At 29.9% G+C, this 25,282-nt stretch overlaps 1 protein-coding gene across 1 annotated transcript; it reads right to left on the reverse strand.

Moving 5' to 3' along the window:
• Positions 1-2,233: 2,233 nt before the first annotated feature.
• LOC105845485 (uncharacterized) lies at positions 2,234-21,199 on the reverse strand. Its single transcript, XM_065810259.1, has 2 exons — positions 20,870-21,199; positions 2,234-13,603 (listed from the first exon to the last, which is right to left on the reverse strand). The coding sequence occupies exons 1-2, from the start codon at positions 20,896-20,898 to the stop codon at positions 3,115-3,117; spliced, it is 10,518 nt and encodes a 3,505-aa protein (XP_065666331.1). The 5' UTR covers positions 20,899-21,199; the 3' UTR covers positions 2,234-3,114.
• Between the last annotated feature and the right edge of the window lie 4,083 nt (positions 21,200-25,282).

Genomic DNA, 25,282 nt, shown 5'->3' on the forward strand with positions numbered 1-25,282 from the left:
GAGTTTTTTACGTTTTCTATATTTAATATTAATTTTTTTTAACTTGCAACCAATCGTCAATCGATTTACACCGAATTTAAAACCTATTTTTCACTGACTGACCCCTTTTCAAGTGTTGACAAGTCTCGTTAATTCGGCTTACTTTTCTCTAGCCCAGGATGTTGGACGGCCAGAGTGCTTTCTATCAGAAAAGGATTAAACAGCTTCAAGTCTTTTAGGTAATCATATAATGTACTTTGAGCAAATCCTTCCTTTTCAAAATGATTTACAACTTTTATTTTTTTATATAAGGTTTATTTTCAAAAAACATTTTGTGTTGCTTTCAAAGAGATTCTTGTTAAGCTGCATTTAACCTCATTTTAAATAGCTGTGTTTCAAATGATCATCAATATGGATTTCGATGTTCTGGTTCTACAGGGATTTGTTAACAGTATTAACTAAAAGGTTTTTATCGTGCATTAATAAGTTTGGAGAAATTAAGGCTATTGTTCTCGAAGTTCCCTGATGATACTATTTATTTTAATCTTGATCTTATCAAGATAAGAATAAATAGCCAACTCTCTATGATTGCATAAAGGAGGCATTTGAGCTTCAATAAGATCTCACTTTGACGTACGGACGTCAAAGTGAGATCTTATTGAAGTGAGTATAAGTACGGGACTCTCTGGTGAACTTTAACGCTCAAAACTCAACTTTTCTTAGATAATCGTTATCGCAACAATTTAGATCTTTCCATCTTTATAAACGGTAATGTACTCGACGATTTATCTACCCTACGTCGTCTAGGGTTAACTCTTACTACCGATTTTTCTTGGATAAATCGACTCCATTGCAAAATTAGCATCTGCTAAGGTTGCATCTCTTTATCGTGCTTGCCACCTTCTTACTCTGGATTCAATACTTTATCTCTATAAGTCTCAAATCCGTCCTTATATGGAATACTGTTGCCATACCTAGAGCGAATCTTTGAATGATGCACTTTCTCTTTTAGACAAGATGCAAAAACGCGTTGTAAACATAGTTGTAACTGCTTTTGCAGCCTACCTTCTATCATTGTCATATAATCATAAAGATCCTTTTTACACTTTGCCATACAAGTTGACTGGTCAAAGAGATAATTCATATATATATATATATATATATATATATATATATATATATATATATATATATATATATATACAGGGTATTCCAACCAAGAGGCACGATGTTTATTGTATATTGATATATAAATAAAATAAAAAGTTTTCATAGAACCATGATAGAAGGATCTATGAAATCTCTGTATAATACAAAACATCGGCCAAATGCTCGCCACGGTTTCGGAAGCATATCTCTAATGGTTCATATTATAGAGATATAATCCAGGTTTAATGTCGTCAATGTTAGAACCACACATCATCCAGGCTTAAAATTTTAATTTCTAGCCACAAGAAAAACGTTTTTATCTTGCAATAGACAACATTCTATTCACTGCAACTGCGTGTCCGACCTCATTTTCAAAGAAGTATGGCCCGATAATGCCACCAGTCTATAAACTGCACCAAACAGTCACTCTTTGGATGCAGCGGCTTTCAACAACCACTCATGGATTCTCATATGCCCAAATACGACAATATTGCTAGCTAACGAATCCACTGAGGTGAAATTGTATCTCTTCGTAAAAGATGATTGTTTTTGTAAAGTCACCATTTATTTTTTTCTGTACAACCAACCACTTGGCGTATTAACGAGGCTTGAAATGGTCAGCAGGCTGCAGTTCTTGAATTAATTGAACCTTGTAAGCGTGTAAATTTAAATCTTTATTCAATTTTTGCATCAGTGATGTTCAATTGTTGAACACAACAACAAGTCAAGGTTGACGACTTTTTTGCCAAGCTATTGCAAACAAGATCAATGTTTTTCGCAAATCGAACTGGGTGAGCATGCTCATGTAGTTATACATTTTCTACAGACCCGGATTGCTAAATTTTGCGCACAACTCTTTAATGTGGAAAAAATGAATTTTGATTTGAACGCCCATTTCCGTAAAAGGCTTTAACATTCTAAACACACTGCTCAATTATGTACCTACTTCTCCATTGTTGAATTTGTATATATTTATATATATATATATTTTTGTTATTCAAAATGACAACTTTCAAATTTTTTTATTTTCACAGCGTTCAAAAACATTCTAAAATCAATACCTATTACTCCAAACATACAAATATACATAATAAAGACAATTATGGTTATTTTTGACTCTATAAAATTTATAAATTACAAAACAAAAACAAAAATTTTGAAAAATTTAGCCACCGTTTTCAGAAAGTATTTAATACCCCGAAAAGTACCGTAAACGAATTTTCATCTTTTCAAAATTCTGCATCGAAGTAAAGAGCCTAATTTGAAAGCTATCTCAATAAATGACATTTAATAATGCATATGAAAGCCTAAAAACAATAAATGTCACAATTGTTAAGAAATGAAAGCATTTTAAAAACTGTAACTGCAACAAACGTATAATTTTCTTTTTTTCTTTTTATAACAGTATGTTCACAAATGTACAAAATTGTTAAAGCCACAATTATTTTATTAGTTAAAACTTTTAAAAAGTCTTTGCATAAACCAAATAACTTATTTCACACATAGAGTTAAAACTAACTCCATTTGATTTTCAAAGTAGATAATGTGTCAAGTATTCTTCTTCGTAACAAATTAAACTTATTTCTCATGCTATCATACAACCACATATGTCACTTCTATATGTTTTTCTAGCTTGATCACCGTGTACGAATAAACAGGAGTGAATTATAAACAAAATACTGAAAATACGCAAGTTATTTAAAGTATTATAACCATACTAATAGAAAACAACAAAACACCTTTCTGTTTAACATGTTAAATATTTATACTCACACTATAGCGTTCAAAACAATTGCTTCAGCGTTATTCCGTCTTAATCGAAACACTGTATTTTAACAATGTAATACTAGATCGTTGATGAAAAAGCACACTAATGAATAGTGTTTTTTATAGAACTAAATTCGGATTGCATACCACTTGTAAAACACTTTTGGTTTATTATTATTTAACTTTAATGTGTTTTTAAAAAATATACATTTATAATTATTATGCCAGAAACGACTCATTTTCTTCAACAAAACTAAATTCTGGTTCAAACATTTGACCATAAATGGCTCTATATACACCTATTGTTTTTGATCTAAAGCTTACAATTTTTGGCAAAGAGCATTGATCAGATACAAATATAGTTGAGCTCCAAACCAAATTAACTTTAATATTCTCGGATGATCTTATAACCTGGAGACTCTCAGTAATTAAAGAATCTAATTCTAAAATGCCTTGGCTTTGTTTTATTGAATATGGTAATAATTTTTTTTCTTGAATAAAAAATAAAATTGATACATCTTTCATACTCAACATAACCGAAGAAGTTGAATGCAGTGTTAAAATTCTTTTATAGTAAGGGCTTGGTGGTGGCAATAACAAGTTGAATATATACTTTTTAATTCCAATGTTTTTATCACTATCGGTTGCTTTTAAACAATATACCCATTGTGTTCTTGCATAGCTTTTGCTGTTAATATATCCAATTAACCGAAAACTACTCTCTGATTGAACGAGTTCTATCCAACTTTCAACAGAAACAGATTGTCCACTTTCTGTGGTAAATTCGACAAACAGTTTGCTCATGTCTCCGTCTTTATCATCTATGAAGGTTGAAAGTGGTAAACTAAGAGAAAATCGATATACATCGTTTGTAAAAGTGTATTCTTGCAACATTTGATCTGGAACAGGACCGTTGCGAATAATAGAGCAAATATAAGAGGATGATATTTTAGCTGATATTAGGAAAACATTTATATTAGCTAGAACGCTAACCAATTTTTGATTAACTTCACCGTTCACATTTTTAAGAATTTGTAATGTGATTAAAGAAGCAGAAGAGCTGTTGCAATTTGCATTTGTAAAATCAAAAATTGTCCATTTAATAGTTGTCAAAGAAAAGTTTGTTTCATGGCTGATTAAAAGAATTGACGAAGGAGTATACGATAAATACTTAGACATTTCTGACACAAACTGGTTGATAAACGAAATAAAAGATTTTGTTGTTGACAGTATAGTGAAAGTAATTACAAAGTTTTCTTGAATGGGTTTGTAGCCTTGGATCTTAATGTCAATCAAACGGTATGCTTCTACTTGCAGTGAAGATACAGCAATAAGCCTAAACGAGTAACTAGTTTTTTGCAACGCTATTGCGTTAGATGCATAACCTTCTATTTTTAAACCTATTAATCCGTTAGAACTCAAAGTTACCCAATAAAGGTCAGGTAATACATTTCCATTTTCATCTCGCAAATATACTGATAAACTTGTTCCAATTGATGGAGAAGTAAACAAGTTATTTGGAAGCAGTACGGAAAAGAATTCTCCAAATTTTACTTCAATAACATTCAAAGATGCTGGACCAACCAAGGGTGGATTGGTTGACAAAGTACTACATGAAAGCTCAAAGGTTTCTTTATCTTCTAGTAATAGAAACTCGTTTTGATACATACGATTGTACACAGTGCTGTACAACCCAACAGTTTTAGATCTTAAATTTATAATTCTTTGCAGAGAGCATTGTGTAGACACAAATTGTGTTAAGCTCCATACCAATTTTACAGTAACATATTTAGTCGATCTTGTGACAAGCAAACTATCTGTTATTATAGACTCAACCTCTAAAATACCATTTTCCTGATTTTGAGCCAAAAAATATGGAGCCAATTTTTTCTCCTGAATAAAAAATAAAATTGATACATCACTCATACTAATTATATTTGAAAAAAAAGATCGTAATGTTAAACTACGTTTATAGTTGGGAGCTGCAGGTGGCGATTTAATGTTGAATATGTACTTTTTAACACCAAAGTTTTTGTTACTGTCAGTTGCTTTTAAGAAATAAATCCATTGGTGTTTTACATAGCATATGCTATTTATATACCCATTTAAACGGAAGTTACTTCCTGAATGAACTAGATCAATCCAACTGTTAAGGGAAACAGAAGTTCCGTCTTCATTAGTAAGTTCAACTCCTAAGTTGTTCATACCTCCATCTTTCTCGTCTACAAAAGTTGAATCAGGCACAAAAACTGAAAAGCGATAAACATTGCTGCTGAAAGTAAATTCTTGTGATAGTTGATCTGGAACAGGTTCATTTTTATCAATAGCACAAACATCTGAGTATAAAACAACCGCAGATTTTAAAACAATATTTATGTTAGCTAAAAAACGCGTTAAATCGGGATTTACATCACCATTTACATCAATTAATTTCAGTTTAACTGATGCTGTTGAAGAAACGTCGCAGTTTGAATTTGTAAACTCAACCAATGTCCAAAGAAGTTTTGAAACCAAGAAACTTGTTTCATAACTAATTAAAAGTATCGATGAAGGAAGGTATGAAATATAATTTGAAATCCCCAAGACAAACTGGTTAATAAATGCTGGCGAAAAGTTTTTTGGCGACAATATAGTAAAAGTGATCAAAATGTTTTGTTGAATAGGTTTATACCCTTGAATAACAACATTTAAAAGACGATATGCTTCTACTTGTAAAGAAGTAACAGCAACCAATCTAAAAGTATAACTAGTGTTTTGCGTAGCTACCATATTGGTTGCGTATCCCTCTATTCTAAGATTAGGTGAAATAGTCAGGGCAATCCAATATTTATCTGGTAAAGAATTTCCATTTGCGTCACGTAAGTATAATTCCAAACTAGTTCCTACTGAAGGCGAAATAAATAATTCATTTGGAAGATTTATGGAAAAGTACTCGCCAAACTTTACGGCAACTACGTTTAAAATTTCACCTACGAGTAAAGGTGGATCAACCGACAAATTACTGCAGACATCATAAAATGATTCCTTCTCTTCTACAAAAATAAACTCCGGTTGGAACATCTGATTATATACAGTTTGGTATTCTCCTACTGTTTTAGATCTAAAACTTATAATTCGCTGCAGAAAACATTGAGTAGATATAAACAGACTTGAACTCCATACCAAATTGATTATTATATAGTTTTTTGACCTTAAAATTTGAAAGCTATCAGTAACTAATGAATCCATGTCAAGAATACCTTGGTTTTGTCTTTTTGAATAAGGAATTAGCTTTTTTTCTTGAATAAAAAACAGAACAGATACATCTTTCATACCGATTATTGCCGAGGCAAAGGATTGAAGGGTTAAACTTCGTTTATAAAAAGGAACCTGAGGTGGTGGTACCAAGTTGAAAATATAGTTTTTTATTCCTATATTATTATCACTATCTGTAGCTTTTAGGAAATACAACCATTGTGACTTGGCATAGCTTTTCCTGCTAATAAAGCCATTTAAAAAATACTTATTCTCTAAATAAACTAAATCAATCCAGTTGTCGCTAGGGACTCTATATCCATTTTCTGTAATAAGTTCAAGAACTAACTTACTTATACCTCCATCTTTTTCGTCTACAAAAGTAAATTCCGGCAAGGGGATAGAAAAGCGATAAATATTGTTATTAAAAGTATACTCTTGTAATTTCTGATCTGGAATAGGTCCTTTTCTATCAATTGAGCAACTGTCTGCGAGTGAAAAATCAATTGATTTAAGATTTGCGTTTATGCTTGTTAAAGCAAATATTAAATCCGTTCTGATTTTATTATTTGTATCAAGTAGTTTGAGTTTTAGTACTGATACTGAGGACGTGTCACATTCTGTACTAGTGAGCTCAAGTAAGGTCCAATAAATACTTGTTTGTGATACAGTTGTATTATACTTTATTATTAGCAACGATGTAGGAGAATAAGAGAGGTATCTCGATAGTGTGCTAACAAACATGTTGATAAAATTTGGAAGAGATCTAATTGATAATAATAATGTAAAGGTGATTACAACGTTTTCTTTTACATGATTGTACCCCTGGATTTTAACATTTAAAAACCGGTAAGCATCCACCAGTAATGAAGTCACAGCAACTAATCTAAATGTGTAACTAGTATTTTCAGAAGCTATCATACTTGATACATAACCCTCTAATCTAAGACCTGGTAACAAACTTGTGCTGCTCAAAGTTATCCAGTAGTATTCAGGTAAATTGTTTCCGTTTTTATCGCGCAAATATACTGAAAGGCTTATTTTAGCTGAAGGAGAAGTAAACAAGTTATTAGGAAGAGCTACAGAAAAAAACTCTCCAAACTTTAGTTCAATTAAATTTAATATTCCTAAGCCGATTAAAGGAGGATCAAAAGTCAAATGACTACAAGCTCCTGAAAATAACTCATTTTCTTCGACTAACATAAACTCTGGCTGATACATTTTACTGTAAACATAGCTATATTCTCCTATAGTTTTAGACCTCAAATTTAAAATTCCTTGAAGAAAACATTGATCAGATAAAAATAATGTTGAACTCCACACCAATTTGATAGTTATATAGCTCTCTGACCTTATCACCAATAGATTTTCTGTTATTAAAAAATCAACATCTAAAATTCCTTGATTTTGTCCTAGCGAAAAAGGAATCAATTTTTTTTCTTGAATAAAAAATAAAACAGAAACATCGTTATTACTTGTAATAACTGAGGAAAATGAACGCAGAGTTAAACTTCTTTTATAGTGAGGAGCATTAAATGACGATAATAAATTAAATTTATACTTTTTAATACCAACATTTTTATCACTATCAGTTGCTTTTAGTAAGTACGTCCATTGAGATTTAGAATAGGTTTTGTTGCTAATATAACCATTTAAACGAAAGCTACTTCCTGATTGAACAAGTTCAATCCAATTGTCTGCAAAAACAGAAAGTCCATTTTCTGTTGCAAGTTCAACTAACAGCTTATTCATGACTCCATCTTTTTTATCAATAAATGTTGAAAGAGGTAAAATAATTGAAAAACGATTTACACTGCTGTTGAAATTATATTCTTGAAATGGCTGATCAGGGATGGGGCCGTCAGTGTCAATGGTGCAACTATCTGATGATAAAATATCGTTTGAAAGAAGCACGATGTTTTTGGTAGATAAAAAATTAATCAAATCAGGATTGACTTGACCACTCAGATCAAGTAGTTTTTGTGTAATTAGTGAAGTTAATGAACTGTCACAATACGCATTTGTAAACTGAACCATTGTCCATTTGATGTTTGTCAATGAAAAAACTGTTTCCGAACTAATTATTAACATCGAAGAGGGGGAGTATGATAAGTAATCTGACATCGATAACACAAACTGATTGATAAATGCTGGTAGTGAAATAAAAGTCGCTAGTATTTTAAAGCTAACAATAAAATTTTGTTGAACAGGTTTGTAACCTTTGATAATAATGTTTAGAAAACGGTACGCTTCCACTTGTAATGGCGTCGCAGCAACCAGCCTAAATGTAAAGTTAGTTTTTTTAATTGCAAATTCAACTGATGCATAACCTTCTATTCTTAAACCAAATAAGTTTGTGCTGCTCAATGAAATCCAGTTATAACTAGGAAGAGCTTTTCCTTCTTCATCTCGCAAGTATATTGACAAACTTGTTTCCAAAGATGGTGGAGTGAAAAAATTATTAGGTAGAATTTCAGAAAAAAATTCTCCAAACTTTACTGTAATATTTGAAACGGTTGAAGGACCTATTAAAGGTGGTTTGTTTGTTAAAAATTTACAGGCATTGAGAAATTCCTCAGTTTCACTTACAAAAATCATTTCTGGTAAAAAAGAATTTTTGTATAAATGTTCAAAGTTCCCTAAAGTTTTTGATCTAAAGTTAGCAAGACCCTTAATATCACATATTTTTGAAATAAAAATATCTGAAGTCCAAACTAAATGTATTGAGATTAGTGAATCAGTATGAGTAACTTCTAGCGTTTCGGTTATTATTGCATTTATATCAGGAAGTCCCTGGTTTTGTTGCAAAGAATAGGGATAAAGTTTCTGTTCTTGAATGTAAAAAAGAATTTCAATATTTGACTTCTTAAAAAACATCGGTGCAAACGAGTGGATTGTCAAATTTTTTTTATAATTTGCTTGCATTTGTTTACCAATCATAATAAAATTATATCTTTTTAAGGCCACATTTCCAGCGCTGTCTGTTGCTTTTACATAATATGTCCAAATGCTTGATTTTAAGACTAAAATGTTCACGTAACCAATAAAGGCATAACTGTTGTACGTTTTCTGTAGTTGTACCCAGTTGTTCGTTGCAACTGTTGAACTGTTATCTGTATAAAATTCAATTTTTAAGTCATTCATATTTCCATCTTTTGCATCAATAAATGTTGTCACTGGTAAATCTATCCTGAAACGATACATGTTACTTTCAATAAGAATATCTTCCGTTTTATTATCTGGTATGGGAGGCTTGGAATCAATATTGCACACAAACTCTAAACTAATCGTAATATTTATAATTAAAAAATTCATTTTAGTTAACGCAAAAATTAAATTAGGATTTAAAGTGGCATCATTGTTCTTCAGTTTCAAGGTTATAGACTGAACCAACTCATCGTCACAATAAGAGCTTGTTAATGATAACAGCGTCCACTGAATATTAGTAGAAGATGATGTGTTTGCAAGTTTTATCACAATAATAGACAATAGTCGAACTCCTAAATAGCTTGATAACTTTGAAATAAAGTTTGAAACAAAAATATAGTTTCCAACGTGTTGCTGACACGCAAATGTTACAACAAAATTTAGCTGTAAATTCCTAGAATCAGTAATGGAAATATTAAACAAGCTAAAAATTTCTTCTAGTAATGGAGTAATTGCAACAAGCTCAAAAGCAAATACGGATTGATTAAGAGATAATTCATAAGGCATATATCCTTCCACTCTTACTCCGTTTTGATATATGTTTCCGTTCAATTCAATCCAAGGTAATGTTGAACGTTCTCTATTTTTCCGAAGTTCTAATTTAAGCAACATGGTACTTCCACTCAATGGTGATCTGAATACATCATACGGAATAGCAACTGAAAATGAGGTTCCTGAATCAATTTCAATGTTGTCAAATTGTTGAGTTCCCAGCACTGGTGGATCAGCTGATAAATAACTGCACGCACCAGAAAATATCTCCCTATTTCTTGTCATATTGAATTCAGGAAAAAACATGTTGTAATACATTGTGTAATATTTACCATGATTTTTCTCCCTAAACTGCAAAATTTTATCTAAATGACAATACAATGATATAAAACCAGTATAGCTCCATAACAATGTGATTGTTATTGCATCGCTATTACGCAAAACTTTAAATTCCTCCGTCATAAAAGAATCAACTTTTGTCATTCCTTGCACGTTTATTATAGAGTAGTTTAAGAGTTTTATTTCTTGTATGTAGAAAAGAATTTGTACATCAGATTTCTCAATAAAACTTTGGGAGTTTGAGTGGAGTGTAAGAAGCATTTTGTAAGTAGCTTGATTTGGCAGAGAATCAAAATAAAAGTTGTAAAGTTTATTTGCATAATTTCCATCACTATCAGTTGCTCTTAAGAATACTTTCCTCACTTGTTTATTAAATAAATTCCAGTCGATATATCCAATTAAGTAATCGGTTCCATTATTTCTATCAATTTGAACCCAATAGTTCAATGGGACTGGTTCGTCATTTTCTAGAAACAGGTTTATATCAAGGTTACTCATGTCGCCATCATTTGAGTCAACAAATGTAGTTCGCTTCAGGAGCAAATTGAATCTATATTGTGTATTTGTTAAAGTGATGTTCATTTCCGGTTCATCAGGAGCTGGGCCATTTTTATTAGTATTACAAGCATTAATTTTTTCTATGGTAACAGAAGATAAGTTATAAAATATTTTGTTAAGAGAACTTGAAAAGTTTACATTTGGTTCTCCATTTTCATATATAAGTTTACTTATAATGAAGTTTAGTTCTCGGAAGTTACATTCTGATGTTGTATACTCTTTAAGAGTCCACCTTATTACCAAGTTTTTTGAAAAATAATTTGTGTCCAGTATTAATACAGACTCCACTGGATATATTAAATAACTTGAGACGGCTGATAATAAGTTGTTAATAAATGTAAAATAGGAAGTTATGTTATGTGTTAAAATTGACAATGTTACTACAAAGTTCTCTTGTATTTTGAAAAGGTTAATAACGTTTAGTGCAAAAGATCTACTTGCATTAATCAGTAATGACGTATAAGCTACTAACTGAAAGTTGAATGTTTTTTGCATTGCAATTGAATCGTACAAGGGATATCCAACTAATCTTAAATTTTTAGAAAAACTATTGCCATTTAAGCTAACCCAGTAGGTGTCAGGCAACATTTTACCATCATCGCTTTTTAAGTATACAGTTAGGTTCATACCACTTCCATCATCTGGCGGCCTAAAAATATCATTTGGTATATTTACTGAAAACGGTAACCCAAAAATGACATCAACTTTAGTAAACGAAGTATTCATAACTATCGGAGGATTTGAAGATAAATAACTGCAGCTATCAACAAAATACTCTATGTTACTCAATAAAGTAAACTGTGGTAAAAAAAAATTTGTGTATATGTCTTTAAAATCTTCAAACACTTTTGTTCTGTAACGAACAATTTTGTTTACTTCGCAAGAGGAAGAACTAAAGATTTTAGAGCTCCATAATAGTCTTACCGTAATAAGTTTGCTTATTTCTCTTGAGACATTTAATTCAAGTACTACAAACATGTCCATACCACTAATTCCTTGCTTCTGAAGAATAGAGTATGATGAAAACTTATGTTCTAGAATGAAAAAAACAAGTTGAACGTCATTCATAGTAATAAATTCAGCTAAAGATGTCTGGAGTGTTATCGAGATCAAATAATTCGTAATGAAGCGATCTAGTTCTAGTAAAAAGTTATAGGATTTAGTTGCATAATTACCATCGCTATCCGTAGCTTTGAGGGTAAAAGACCAATTTTTTTTACTTATTGTTTCTAAAGTTAAAAAACCAATCAAACTGTCTTTATCTTTTGACCGTAATAATTGAACCCAGTTGTTTATTGGCACATTATCACCATTAGGAAGTAAAAATTCTAATGTCAAATTATTCATGTATCCGTCTTTTGCATCTACAAAAGTTGCGTTTGGCAACAAAAAAGTAAAGTGAAAAACACTTCTAATTATATACGTATGGAAAGCTTCATTACGCACTGGGCCGTTTTTATCAATATAACATGCCAGTTTTGCTATAAAAGTTACATTAGCAATGGAATAGTTCATGTTTTCAATAAAAATATTTTTTAACATACTAAGTGGTAACCCGCTTTCATCAACAGTTTTTGATTTTAGCAGTTCTAAGTTGATAAAATCACAAACTTTTAAAGTAAATTCATTTAATGACCATTTCACATTAACCTGGTCAGAAGAGAAATCTACATTAAATATGATAACTGAAGAATTAAATGATAAGTAATTAGATAAAACTGCTATGAATTTATTAACAAATCTAGAATACAAAATTGAAGATGTCAATAAACCATTAAACAAAGCTACAAAGTTTTCTTCTAGTTTTTGAAAGGAATTTGTATTAATTGTTAAAATCCTGTAACTTTCTTCCAACAGTGGTGTACTTGCAACCAACTGAAAAGTAAAGTTGTTCTGCTGAATAGCAAGGTAGACGGATATAAAACCTTCTAATGTCAGTTCATTAGTTAAAACATTTTTGTTCAATAATACCCAATAAGATGGTGGAAGTTTTTCTCCGCTGCTTGTGCGAAGTTCAAATGATAAACTCATCAGTTTACCAGTTTCAGGGGCAAAAAATAAGTCTGATGGAATAAGGTAAGAAAAGTAAACTCCTAGATCAACTTGTATCGGATTAAGTAAAACGTCAGAAACTTTAGGAGCATCACTAGAAAGGTAGGCGCAAAAAGTACTGAAATATTCTGTAGAATTTCTCACTTTAAATTCTGGATAAAAATATTGATTATATTTGGCATTAAAATCTTTAACAGTTTTTGATCTAAAATTTATGATTTTTGTTATACTACAAAAATTTAAAACAAAAATTGACGAACTCCATAATAAAGCAATAGTTGTTATGTCATCTTCTTTCGTAATATTTAGATATTCAGTCATAAAACTCCCAATTAATGGTATTCCTTGAAGGTATAATTGAGAATACGGAAAAAGTTTTTGCTCTTGAATATAAAACAATATTTCAACATTCGTTTTCTGAAATATTTCCGATGTATTTGACTCCAATATAAGAAGTCTTTTGTAAATCGGTTCTTGAGGAGGCGATATTAAAGTAAAATTGTAAAACTTTATTGCCGAGTTACCATCTTTATCAATTGCTTTTAGATTGAAATAATAGTTTTTATTGCTCCAAACAGATCGATCAAGATAAAAAATTAACTCATCTTTACTTTTAGATCTTTTCAAAACAATCCAGTATGAGTCAGGAACCAACTGATTATTAGTAAACATCCATTGTAGCTGAAGGTTGCTGGTGTTACCATCTTCTTCATCAGTAAAAGTTTTTCGAGAGAGATCTATAGAGTATCTATTAATATCACCACCTACAATAAAAACTTTATAACGCTCATCAGGAACAGGGATTCCACCTTTAACATACGACAAACTAAAATTTTAAAAACAAAATTTCAAGTAAAACCGTATTAAAACTAAATTCAAATAAACTAAAAATGTAACTAATGGGTACAACTAAAATTTATTTTTTGCATTTTACAAAAAATTTATTAAAAAGGCGAAACTATAGAATAGTTTTAAAAAATTTATAAAATGGTGGGTAAATATAAATAAAACATGATCTATTTATTTTTTATTTTAATACTTTTTGTTTTAAAAAGTTTATATTATTACTTTTATTCATGTAGTTATAAATTTGTTGTGTAGATGCTTAACAATATAAAACTATAGGAAAAAACAATTTAAAAAAATGCATTTTATATTAACAATATAACTACAAATACGAGCCCTTATTAGAAAAAACAAGAAATATGGTTTCTAAGAAATGAACTTTGCTGAGGTAGTTATAAACTACCTCATTTGAAAATGCGGAAATAGAGTTTGGTACCTTAGGCAGAGATATGGTTAGAATTAGGAAGTTTTTGCATTCCGCATTTTACCAGTGTGTTATAAAATATTATTTTTAATTTCAAAAAAAAAATTGTCAATAACAAGAAAACAATAAAGACTGGATAAATATTGATTAACAGGTGATTGGTATGATCATGAATTTGCCTTTAGAATTGGAAATAAATGTCTGATCAAAATAAAAAAAAATAAAAAAAATGTGTTTCACTATATAAACAATTATATCTTTTATATGAAAATGAAATTTCAATATGAGTTTTGTTGGATGAGTATAACTGTAATACTTCAAAATGTTTTATACATAACTGAAAGCTGATTGATACATAACTGGAAGCTGATTGATTCATAACTGGAAGCTGATTGATACATAACTGGAAGCTGATTGATACATAAGTGGAAGCTGATTGTTACATAACTGGAAGCTGATTTATAAATAACTGGAAGCTGATTGATACATAAGTAGAAGCTGATTGTTACATTTAATCATATATGGTTTAGCGTGGGTCGAATATGGCCATTTGATATGTACAATAACTAAAACTAACTTGTGGTCAAGCAGTTTTCATTTCCCCCCCCCCCCCCCACCACCTTGATAAAATATTATCAATTATCAGAAAAATTAATTCTTATGGTGTGGTCATACTCTTCATCCCTTAAATTTGATTTTTATGGTGTGGTCATACTCTTCATCTCTTAATACTAAATAAAAAATTTTCAACCTTTTGAACAGTTACTATTATGTTTTTAAATATTTGTGAAGATACTGAAAAACACTTAAAAACCCATCATCAATAAATTTTAAAATGCTTTAATTTTCTTGCAAACTATTCCCTTTTGGATTTCCATTTTCCTTTAAACGCAAAAATGTAGGCAGCACCGATGAATGTAATAAAAAGAAACAATTGATATTGAAACAGAAAAAGAAACAATCGATATTGAAACAGAAAAAGAAACAATTGATATTGATAACAGTAGATAAAAATTGATATCGAATAATTTTTTTTGTTAAAAATAAAAAGTATAACTTAACTTGCATTTGCAATATTTGAAAAAAATTCATTTCATTATTTATTGTTTGCTTTATTTTAATAATTACTAATATTAAAAGCTGTTTATAATAAACATACAATTTTGAAACTTTTTAAAACTGATCAATACTTATGAGTTTAAATACTGTTAACTTTTCTCAAACAACATTCGATCTAAAAAAATAATTCTTTTGAACATTTAAAAAGCGTTTAAAAAACGTGTGGTGCATTTTTAAACAATTGATATTGGGTTTAGGAGAATATTTTTTAAAAACTTTTTATTTAATGTTTTTAGATATTGTCGTTCTGTAAGTTTTAAAAATGCTTTTTGATTATGTTTCAAAAAGCATAATAAACATAAATGTTACCATGCTTACTGGGCATATCATCTTAGGGATTGTTTGTACAGTGGTTTTCATAAATTTAGACGCACTCATTTTTTTTTACATATATGCAAGAAAATACTTAAAATAAAAATAAAATAAAAGTGCTACCGCTATGTTTGATATATAATTTAATAGAGGAAGTGAAACTCTATTATAGAGTACCTTAATATTTTCTACAGGATGTTTATTACTCATTGTATACCAATTAACACAAAAAAGTTAATTGATAAGTTTGATTTTGACAAAAAGAAATTGTGCGCAAGTCATGTTCAGTTGATTAACTTTGCCACTTCGTTATATTATCAAGTAGTGTATGATTCAAGTAATAACTTTACATAGTTTTTGTTTGACAATTGTCAATTTAGTTGTCAGAAAATGTCGTCTAAAGAGAAGCTTTTTCGAGAACGTGTTGTACATTTTTATGAACGCCATAAAAATGTTTACAAAATGTTTACGGTAGAACATTTTTTGAAAGAAGGTATGTCGAAAAGTACAATTTGCGATATTTTAAAACGTGGTACTGTTGAAAGAAAGCAAGGATCCGGACGAAAGCCCACAATAATGACCACGAAAAAGTTGAAGAAGTTAAAAACTCGATTTAACAACAAAGATGGCATTAGCCAGTGCGATGCTGCTAGAATATTTGAGTGAACATTAAAACAAAGTTGCGCAGAGTAGCGGATAAAGGACCGTTTGTGGAAAACCATTAATTTTATTGTATATTTTAAGTTGTCATCAATTATATATCAGCCATATAAAATTGTTATGAATAAATTATTTCATCAAAATTAACATTTCTTCTCATTTCGGATTTTTAGTTGTCACCCGTTATAAATATGGCTTACCTGGAACTAGTTAATCATTGTTTAATAAATAAACAAAAGTTAAGTTAGTTTTGCACTAAAAAGACGCAAAAAATGGGCAAAAGACGTATCACTCAAGGTGAAAGACGATAAAATATTGCTCACATCAAAGAAGGAACCAAAAGTATTAGAGAAATCGCCAGGTTAATTGGAGTTTCTGAGAAATGCGTTCGGACAACGAAGAAAAACTTTCTTCTTACTGGTGGTGCCAGCGAGAAAACGAGGCCAGGTAGACCCTTGTTAACCACCAGAAAGGACAATAGTGCCCTTTTTAGAGCTGCCAGAGCTAATCCAAAATTAATTACAAAGAATTGACCACAGAATTCAATACAACGCGAAATACATCTATTTCTCAAAGCACAGTCTTCCGAATACTTATCAAATACACGATTGAAGTTTACTCTGCTTTGAAGAAACCGCTCCTACGTCCATATGGTAAACAAAAGAGACTAAAATGGTGTCGTGAAAGAAGGTATTGGACAATAGAACAATGGAAAAACATTAACGGAGTGATGAAAGTAAATTTGAGCTTATCATTCGCAAATCTAACATAACAGTCAAAAGAATGACTCACGAAAAGTATTGCGCCAGGTACATTAGACCGACTAAACAAAGTGGAGGAGGCTCGATAGGAATCTGGTCATCTTTCAATTACAAAGGTGTTGGTTTGTGCCAAACATACACCGTAAATTTTTTTTAAATTTTGTATTATGTATTTATCTAATAAATAGAAAAAAAAACTAAACCGAAATCTTTTTTCGTTATTGTTTTATCGTTAAAAAACTAAAAATGAAAACCACTGTGTGAGGCGGGCTAGCCCGGTTAGCCGAGCTGGCTTACTTAAACGAGACCTCGCCATGATTATTACTTAATGTAAATATTATATATTTTTAATAAAAATTAAAATTGTTTACATGACAAATGGGCTAGACTGGATAACTGAGATTTTGACTGATTTCAATAATCTCCCATTCAGGTGAAAATTTTTTTTCCATTTAAACACAAACAGGTGAGCCAGTCTGGTCAAAAATGTAGCTGATAATTTAAAATAAATCACGTCATTTTTTAATTAATAAAGAACTTTTTTTTATTTTTGTTTTAGGTGCCCCAAGAAGACCATACGGTCTAATTACAGAGCACCGCGAAAGAGCATTTAGATAAGAAGTTCACGTTCCTTTCTAACTAATAGCGCTAAATACGTCCAGAGCTCGCTTCGAACTCTGAACTTCATGCTTATAAAACAAGCGCTCAAACCACTCCACAGTGGGCCAGAGGTAAGCAAAACCCATCAAAATCAACGTCTATGTTGGAGTAATTTTTTTTTATAAATGTAAACTAGAGACCCTCCAGCACTCTAAAGCTGACATAATTTTTTTCTTATATGATTTTTGAGCTCAGTATATTAATTTTACCTTGAAAATCGCAATATTTTATCTTTCAAATATTGGTGAAAATGAAAAAATCATATTAAAAGGAAATATGAGGCCAGTAAACAATTTTAAAACATTTTAATTTCTTAACAGTATATATTAGTTTAATGAAATCATATATCGAAATAAGAAGAAAAAGTATAAAAAATTAATTTTTATGATTGCTTTTTTCAAAGTGTTTTTCAATTAAATCCCTTAAAATGCACAACCTTTTTTTAACACTTACTTTTACACAAGCAGTGGGCCGCAAATGAAATTAACTTTAAATTACACTAACATTTATCGATAAAAATTTATAACCAAATTTTCGGAGCTCAGCTGAGCGCAGCAGATGTTAGGCTTTTTAATATAAACAGAGCCGGAGCCAGCTTTTTTTGGTCTTTGAGATAGCTAACTTTCAGACATGAAGCAAACTCCAAACATTTATATATTTATACTTATGTCAAATAAAGACGCTTTGCAAAAAATTGCGATGATTGGAGGCTGGGAACAAAAAAGCCCCAAATTTTGTGCCCATCCTGCCTTAAACGTGAGAGCAACAAGTTAATGAAATATTTTTTGTACTGTTCTCAACTAGACTAATATTCATCGATAAATTTTAAATTTTATAGTAAAATTTTTTAGCTTTTAAAAATTATGACCATATAAAGTTTAAACCCCCCTCAATTTGAGGGGGTTATAAATTTTATATGGTCATTATTTTTGAACGCTAAAAGATTACACAATGAAACTTAAAATTTATCGATGAATATAAGTCTAGTTGAGAACAGTACAAAAAATATATTATCAACTTATTGCTCTCACGTTTGGGGCAGGAGGGGCACACAATTTGGGCCTTTTTTGTTCCCAGCCTCCAATCATCGCAATTTTTTGCAAAGCATCTTTATTTGACATAAGTATAAACATATAAATGTTTGGCGTTTGCTCCATGTCTGGAAGTTAGCTATTTCAAAGACCAAAAAAAGCTGGTTCTAGCTCTGATAAATGATATCCAATCGTTGATTTTGCTTTAGAAAACTGAAGAAGACACATAATATATTAATATAGAACCATTTTAGATTTTTGTTCACTTAAATCTCGTGAAAATTTTTTTTATGTAGCACTTTTAATGTTATTGTCAAAAGCTATGGAAAATGCTTTGACGACTATGTGACTTAAGTTTAATAGTTTTTTTATAAGTATTTTTGTTATGTTTTGGCGAATTTTAATGTACATTTTTGTGAATTGTTGTATTGTGTTAATTTTACGTGAACATGGTGTAAAAAGATGATTTGTGGAAGAGAAGAATTATAATATGTATTTATGTATGCAAAAGGTTTTTATTAATGTAAAAAAAAAGAGTTTAGTTTAGTAAAGAAAAATTAGTTTGTTTACGATTAAAAAGATTTTTGTGTTAAAAGCTTGAAAACTACATCATCTAGAACTTTTAGTTTGAGGTTTCAAACTGAGGAGGCCAAAAGGGGTCCTGATGTACTAATGTATGATAGATGTCATCACCTAGATTCTTATATATAAAATAAAATTATTAAATTGGTAACTACTACTAAATTTAAAATTAAACAAAAAATATTATGGATCACATAAATCACACAAAAAATATCCTGAAACTATTTGGCAACATTTTTGATGAGTCGCCTTAATAGCGATATGTTAATGTAGAGCAAATTTAAAATGATGTATCAGATGCTTTTCTTTTTCTAAGTTCCCTTTACTCGCAGCTAAAACTGCATTGCGATCAATTTTGAACGATTGATCTTTCTTTTATAATTTCTTACCATCGTTATTTACATTAAACACTATTAATAATTAAAGTTAAGTTATAAAAATATTAATTTCTTTGAATTTATTAATAATACGGCTTTTCTAAATACGGAAAATGATATTTTTGATTAAAATAAAATTATCAATCTGTAAACAGTATCATAAAATAGTAGTAATATAGTCAATTATGAATTTGTTGTCTCGATATGTCCCACAAAAGTGATTTTACTGAAATTAATACTATTCAAAAAGTTCAATTTTAGAAAAGAAGTCTGTAAAATTACAAACATTTTATAAGTAAAGAAATTTAGGAATAAATCAAGAAAAATCTTTTGTCGTTGTGTTGCCTAAGAAATGACGCAAATTTTGTTTTTTGCAAACTTACCAACGCATTTTGATACTTTTAATGCATTTTGGTATTTAAAAAAAAATTTTTTCGACAATAATGAAGCCCAATAGTTTAAAATCTTTAATAAAAAAAAAACTTTAAAAATGTTTTTTTAGCTGAGATAGAAGGCTTCAGGCAAAACTGTCACATTATGCTCTGTTCTATCCAACTCATTTGTATTTTTTTCTTTTTTATATATTTTATGAAGATAAACAATAAATGTAAAATAAAGAACAATAAAATAAAAAAATAAAAAAATTCTTATTTTAGATTACATATAAATTTATCTCCCCGCCTATTATTAATATTGTAGAGTTTGTTTAGATAAAATATTGTAGAATTTGTTTAGATAAAATATTGTAGAGTTTATGTAGATAAAATATTGTAGAGTTAGTTTGACAAAAAAATTAAAAAAAAAAGAGAATTTTTAAAGAATACCTAGTGCTTTTTCCGTTTGGCTAAAAATTCTTTACGAGCCAAAGCAACTACGCACGTTTAATTGTTTAGCTTCAAACTTTTGATTCATATTTGCACTATACTATTCTTTATTAAAACTTTTATTACAATTTAAAAAAATTTAAAACACCCGAAAAAAGACGTGAAACAGATAGTGCTCTTAATATATACGAAAAATACAAAACTTAATAATTATAAGCTTTATCTGTTTTTGGTATTGAAGATAAATATAAAATTTCCTAAAGTGTTAGAATACGTTAAGTTCTATGGAAATTCCACCTAAAAATGAAGTATGAAATTGTCTTCTATGTTGTCTATGTAGTCGTCTATGTTGTCATTGTAAATGTTGCAAAAAACAAAACATAAAACTTATTAAGTTGAATGTTCTCGATGCACTTTTTCTTCACGAGCATAAAATAAACTTTTATTTAAACAAAAAGGTCATTAATGGAGAGAAAACGAGGTAGCGTATACTTACAATCCTATAAATAAGAGCAGACAAAGCATAATAGATCTATCTAAAATCCGAAAATGTGTTCCTCTTAAATGGTACGCTGACTTGTTTCATTATGCAAACGTCATTCTTTTCTTTTTAACAACAAATACGCTAAATATTTCTAATTATTAACTTTTTAGTTATAATAAATTATAAAAATTATAAGAAACTTAACATAAAGAGTATTTTACAAATAATTAAACTTCTATTCCTAACTTTTTTCTATAAATATTGTAGCTTTACATGTTAAGTAGCCTTGAATTTTAACAAGTCTCCATTCGTAAACGACTTGTTAAAGTTTTGTTCACGAATGATTTATTTAAGAGTAGGTCACGAATAATTCATTTTGGTGTATCCTGGTACACTTAAATAAACCATTTGTGAAAAAGTAAAATTAAATAATTTAATCATAATTTACGCTTGTTTGAATAATTTACGCTGTAAGGTATTAGCGTCTTTTAAGTTGAAACGCCAGATTATGAAAAGTACGATATGGATATATACCCACTTGCATTACATAGGAAACTAGCAATGCATATTTTATGGGTAAAAATATTAAAATTAATGAGAAAAAAAAAAAAAAGGAAAATTTAACAATCAAATTTAGCACACAAAATGGGCTCCAAGTAACATTGATTTTTTTCCTATTGCCAATGCGAACTGTTAAATTTTAATTTTTTTTTTTCAAAACAATGTTTATTTTTCAGCTTTTTTTTTCCAAGTAATTTAAATCATTCCCTTTTTCACAATGTAAAAAAAATATGGGTATATGATTTGTAAAACAAAAATAAACTATGCAAATAAATTCCAAAATTTTTTACCTTTTTATAGTGCTTTTTTTAACTTTTTCTAGAAAGTATAAAATCATAAGAAAAGTGTTAAACATTAAAAAACATCTTTAAGGAGTTTATTGGTATATAATTAAAGTGTTATTCAATATAAGTAAAAAAAAGTTCTTCTATAGATATTACGCTTTATTTTAAATTGTTTTTAATACAATATTTCAAGGGAGTATTGATAGCCTCGTTATCAAGTTCAATATCGTACTTACCCGTTATATTGCTAATCAAAGTTATGTCAATAAAGTTTAACAAGTTATTTTCATATGCAATTTCCATGGTGTACTGAATATTTTTATATTGGTTATTCAGAAATTCTAAACTTTTTTTTTGCATCTCAGTACAGTTAAAACGTGAATGTGAGTGTTCGACATATCTTTAAAAGGACTTAACATTAATATGACAGGAAATCGCTTGTGTACTAGCATTGTTTTCATGAAAATGTAAAAAACATTCCTTAACTACTACCTTAAGTCCTAAAGCAATAGTTCCAGAGTCTTCAAGTTCATAAATGTTGTATTCATATAAAAAAATATGTGAAAGACATCTCTAAAAGTGTTTTTATTTTATCAAAGGTAAATTTTGATGTGAAGCTTGGATCATGTCTTAATCTCTCAATAATAACAATTGTTGCTTCTTTTACTGAAACTAAAAAAAAGAAAAAATATTATTTTTGTCTCCTAGATACTCTTGTATTTTTACATAACAGCACACACGCACATAGACATATATACATATACATACACACATATACATGTAGATATATGTACATATATATATATATATATACATATATATATATATATATATATAATATATATATATATATATATATATATATATATATATATATACATGTATATATATATACATGTATATATATATATATGTATATATATATATATATTTATATATATATGTATATATATATATATATATATATATATATATATATATATATATATATATATATATATATATATATATATATATATATATATATATATGTATATATACATACGCACATATATACACGCACGTATGCATACACATGTTGATTATTGTCGAACTAAATATGTTCAAAAACTTAAAGGTCAAAAGGGAAAATTACTTCAAAAGCCTTTTTTTTTTCCCAACACTTTAAACTGATATAACTTTTTCCCTAATGTGATTTTTCAGCTCAGTATATTAATTATACGACAAAAAATGGCAATATTTTATTTTTCAAATATTGATAAAAATGTAAAAAATCATATAAAAATAAAGTATAAGAGCAGCAAGACAACTCTACAACGTTTAAATTTCTTCAAAGTTTATGTTAGTCCATTGACATTATATATTGAAATAATGAGAAGAAATATGAAAATTTATTGTTTATGCTTGCTTTTTTTTAAAGTGTTTTCAAATAAAACCCCTTAAAATGCGCAACATTTTAACAAACACCTTTAACACAAACCGAAAAACACTAACCCCTTAGGGGTCATCCATAAATGATGTCAGTGTTTTTTCTCAATTTTTCGACTCCCCCTCCCCCCTTTGTCAAACTCTGTCAATTTTTGGCCAACCCCCCGTTATATATGATATCAGTTTTATATACTCCCAAAAAACTATAAAAATGCTTAAAAACCATTGATTTTTTTCAGACTAAATTATACATTTATATAATAGTAGATTTCATCAAATTATACTATATAATAGTCGATATCTCATTAAATAATCAACTAAGCAAATAGTATTATATATCTTTAATATAATCTTCCCGTGGTTTGTTGAAGTGATCATCGATTGAAACAATAGAATGCTCTCCGCGCTCAAAAGGATATCGTATTCTTGAGGTACAATCAAATTCATTGCGTCAACTTCATTTTCATCTAGCCATTCAGCAGTTTCCGAACTCCTCTGCAAGCCGATGACTGCCGAAAATTCTGCTTGACGCTTGGCAGCGATACGAATAGGTTGGACCCTTTTGATTAGAGGGAGTGTTATAGCAGAAGAATAGATAGATGCGTGCTTTTTCGACATAGCTTGAGAAACAAAGTAGATATTGCAATTTTTACAGACTCTATCAGCTAGGCTAGACTGAATTGATGGGACAAAATGCATCATACGGCAAAATTGGAAATTCTTTGGCAGTACGAGGAAGAATACTTTCAATGTCGTACTTACCCGATGCGATGAGCATTAAGATGGATGATGGAAACAATTCTTTTGCTCCTTCTGAGACATCTACTGCTTTGAGCCCGTCTCTCGTTTGGTTGACAGGGACAGGTGGCGGAAGAAATAATTCTCTAATTAGAGTAAAGTAAGAGCTTCTAATAGTACGACAACAAGAACGATTTTCGCATTTCACAATTTGAGTAAAATGTTGTCTTATACAAAGATGATCGGCAATCCAACGTTCATCTTTTAATAAAAGGCTCCTTGACTCTAGCTCTGATTTGTCTGGATCAATATACTCTTCAATGGTTGGATAACCGTCAATTAGTAGATCAGATCAAATATCAGCCAAAGCCTGTCCAGCAAAACCAAAGTTCTGTTTTTCTAAATTTTCATCTATTGTCCTGCCTGATTTAAAAAGATATGTTGGTAATTATAGGTTAAAAATTATATTAATATTTTTACAAATTAACTTTTGTCAATGTAATTACCTTGAGAATCAAGATGAGTTCCGTAATTTTCGTGCGGAAGAATCACCCCAGATAATTCTTTACTTAGAGGTGCCATTCGTCGCTCAGCTCTGTTGAATGCACTGCAACCTGGAACGTTTGTCATGATGAAAAGAGCGTCAAGGTTATTCTTCAAGAAATGGTGAATCCCGATTTCAATTCCTTTCTGGTATCTGAAATTTTTGTCGGGTCCTCCAACGACACTAAACACAACGATATTCTTAACCATATTAGTTTGAGGATCTTTGGTAGTAGAGTCGAATTCTTTGATATCCAAGAGCCGCTGAAAGTCAAATCCATGAGCGAAGGCGGTCGAGGATGCGTGTTTTTCTGAACGAACAGCAATGTAGGTAGGTCCAGAATAAGTAACAGCATCTGTTTTTCCGAGACCATCTTTTTTGATCGTAATTCCTGCGTATACAGATGTTATAAGCTTGTGTTTAGCAGTCACGACCCAGTCTGGAAGAGTTACCCGGTTATTTAAATGCATCAACAACGGCGCCTATTTTTTGGCTGCTGTGATTCCATTTGGCACTCTAGCCTTCTCGTCTTGGCTAATTAAACACACTTCATCTGGCCCTAAAATAGAACAAACTTCTTCCACATATTTTATAGTTGAACTGCAAAAGAGTCCGTCAACATGTTTTAAATGAGATTCATTCTGAGGACTGATCAATCTAACAGAGACTGTTTTGACGTGCCTTTTGCCTTCTAATGTTCCGTAACTTCTCGGAAGTAGACGAGTATAGAGGGTGCTCTTGCTGATTGCAAATCCAATTTTGTTCATCTCGGACGTCAATTCGTTGAGAGCTCTAAATAATAAAGAAATATATTTGGATATAATTAACTTTTTTTACAGAAAACGGGATTTATTTCGTAAATTATATTCA

Source organism: Hydra vulgaris, chromosome 11 (assembly GCF_038396675.1).
Source record: "Hydra vulgaris chromosome 11, alternate assembly HydraT2T_AEP".
Taxonomy (NCBI): Eukaryota; Metazoa; Cnidaria; class Hydrozoa; order Anthoathecata; family Hydridae; genus Hydra; species Hydra vulgaris.

Bases quoted from the DNA above. Each gene is read 5' to 3' on its own strand.
- LOC105845485 (XM_065810259.1), bottom strand. From the start codon at position 20,898: ATGCTTTGTCTGCTCTTATTTATAGGATT. The intron at 13,604-20,869 runs GTAAGTATACGC...TTAAAATTTTAG, and splicing joins CTGCTCTTATTTATAGGATT to TTTGTCGTATGTTAAAGGTG.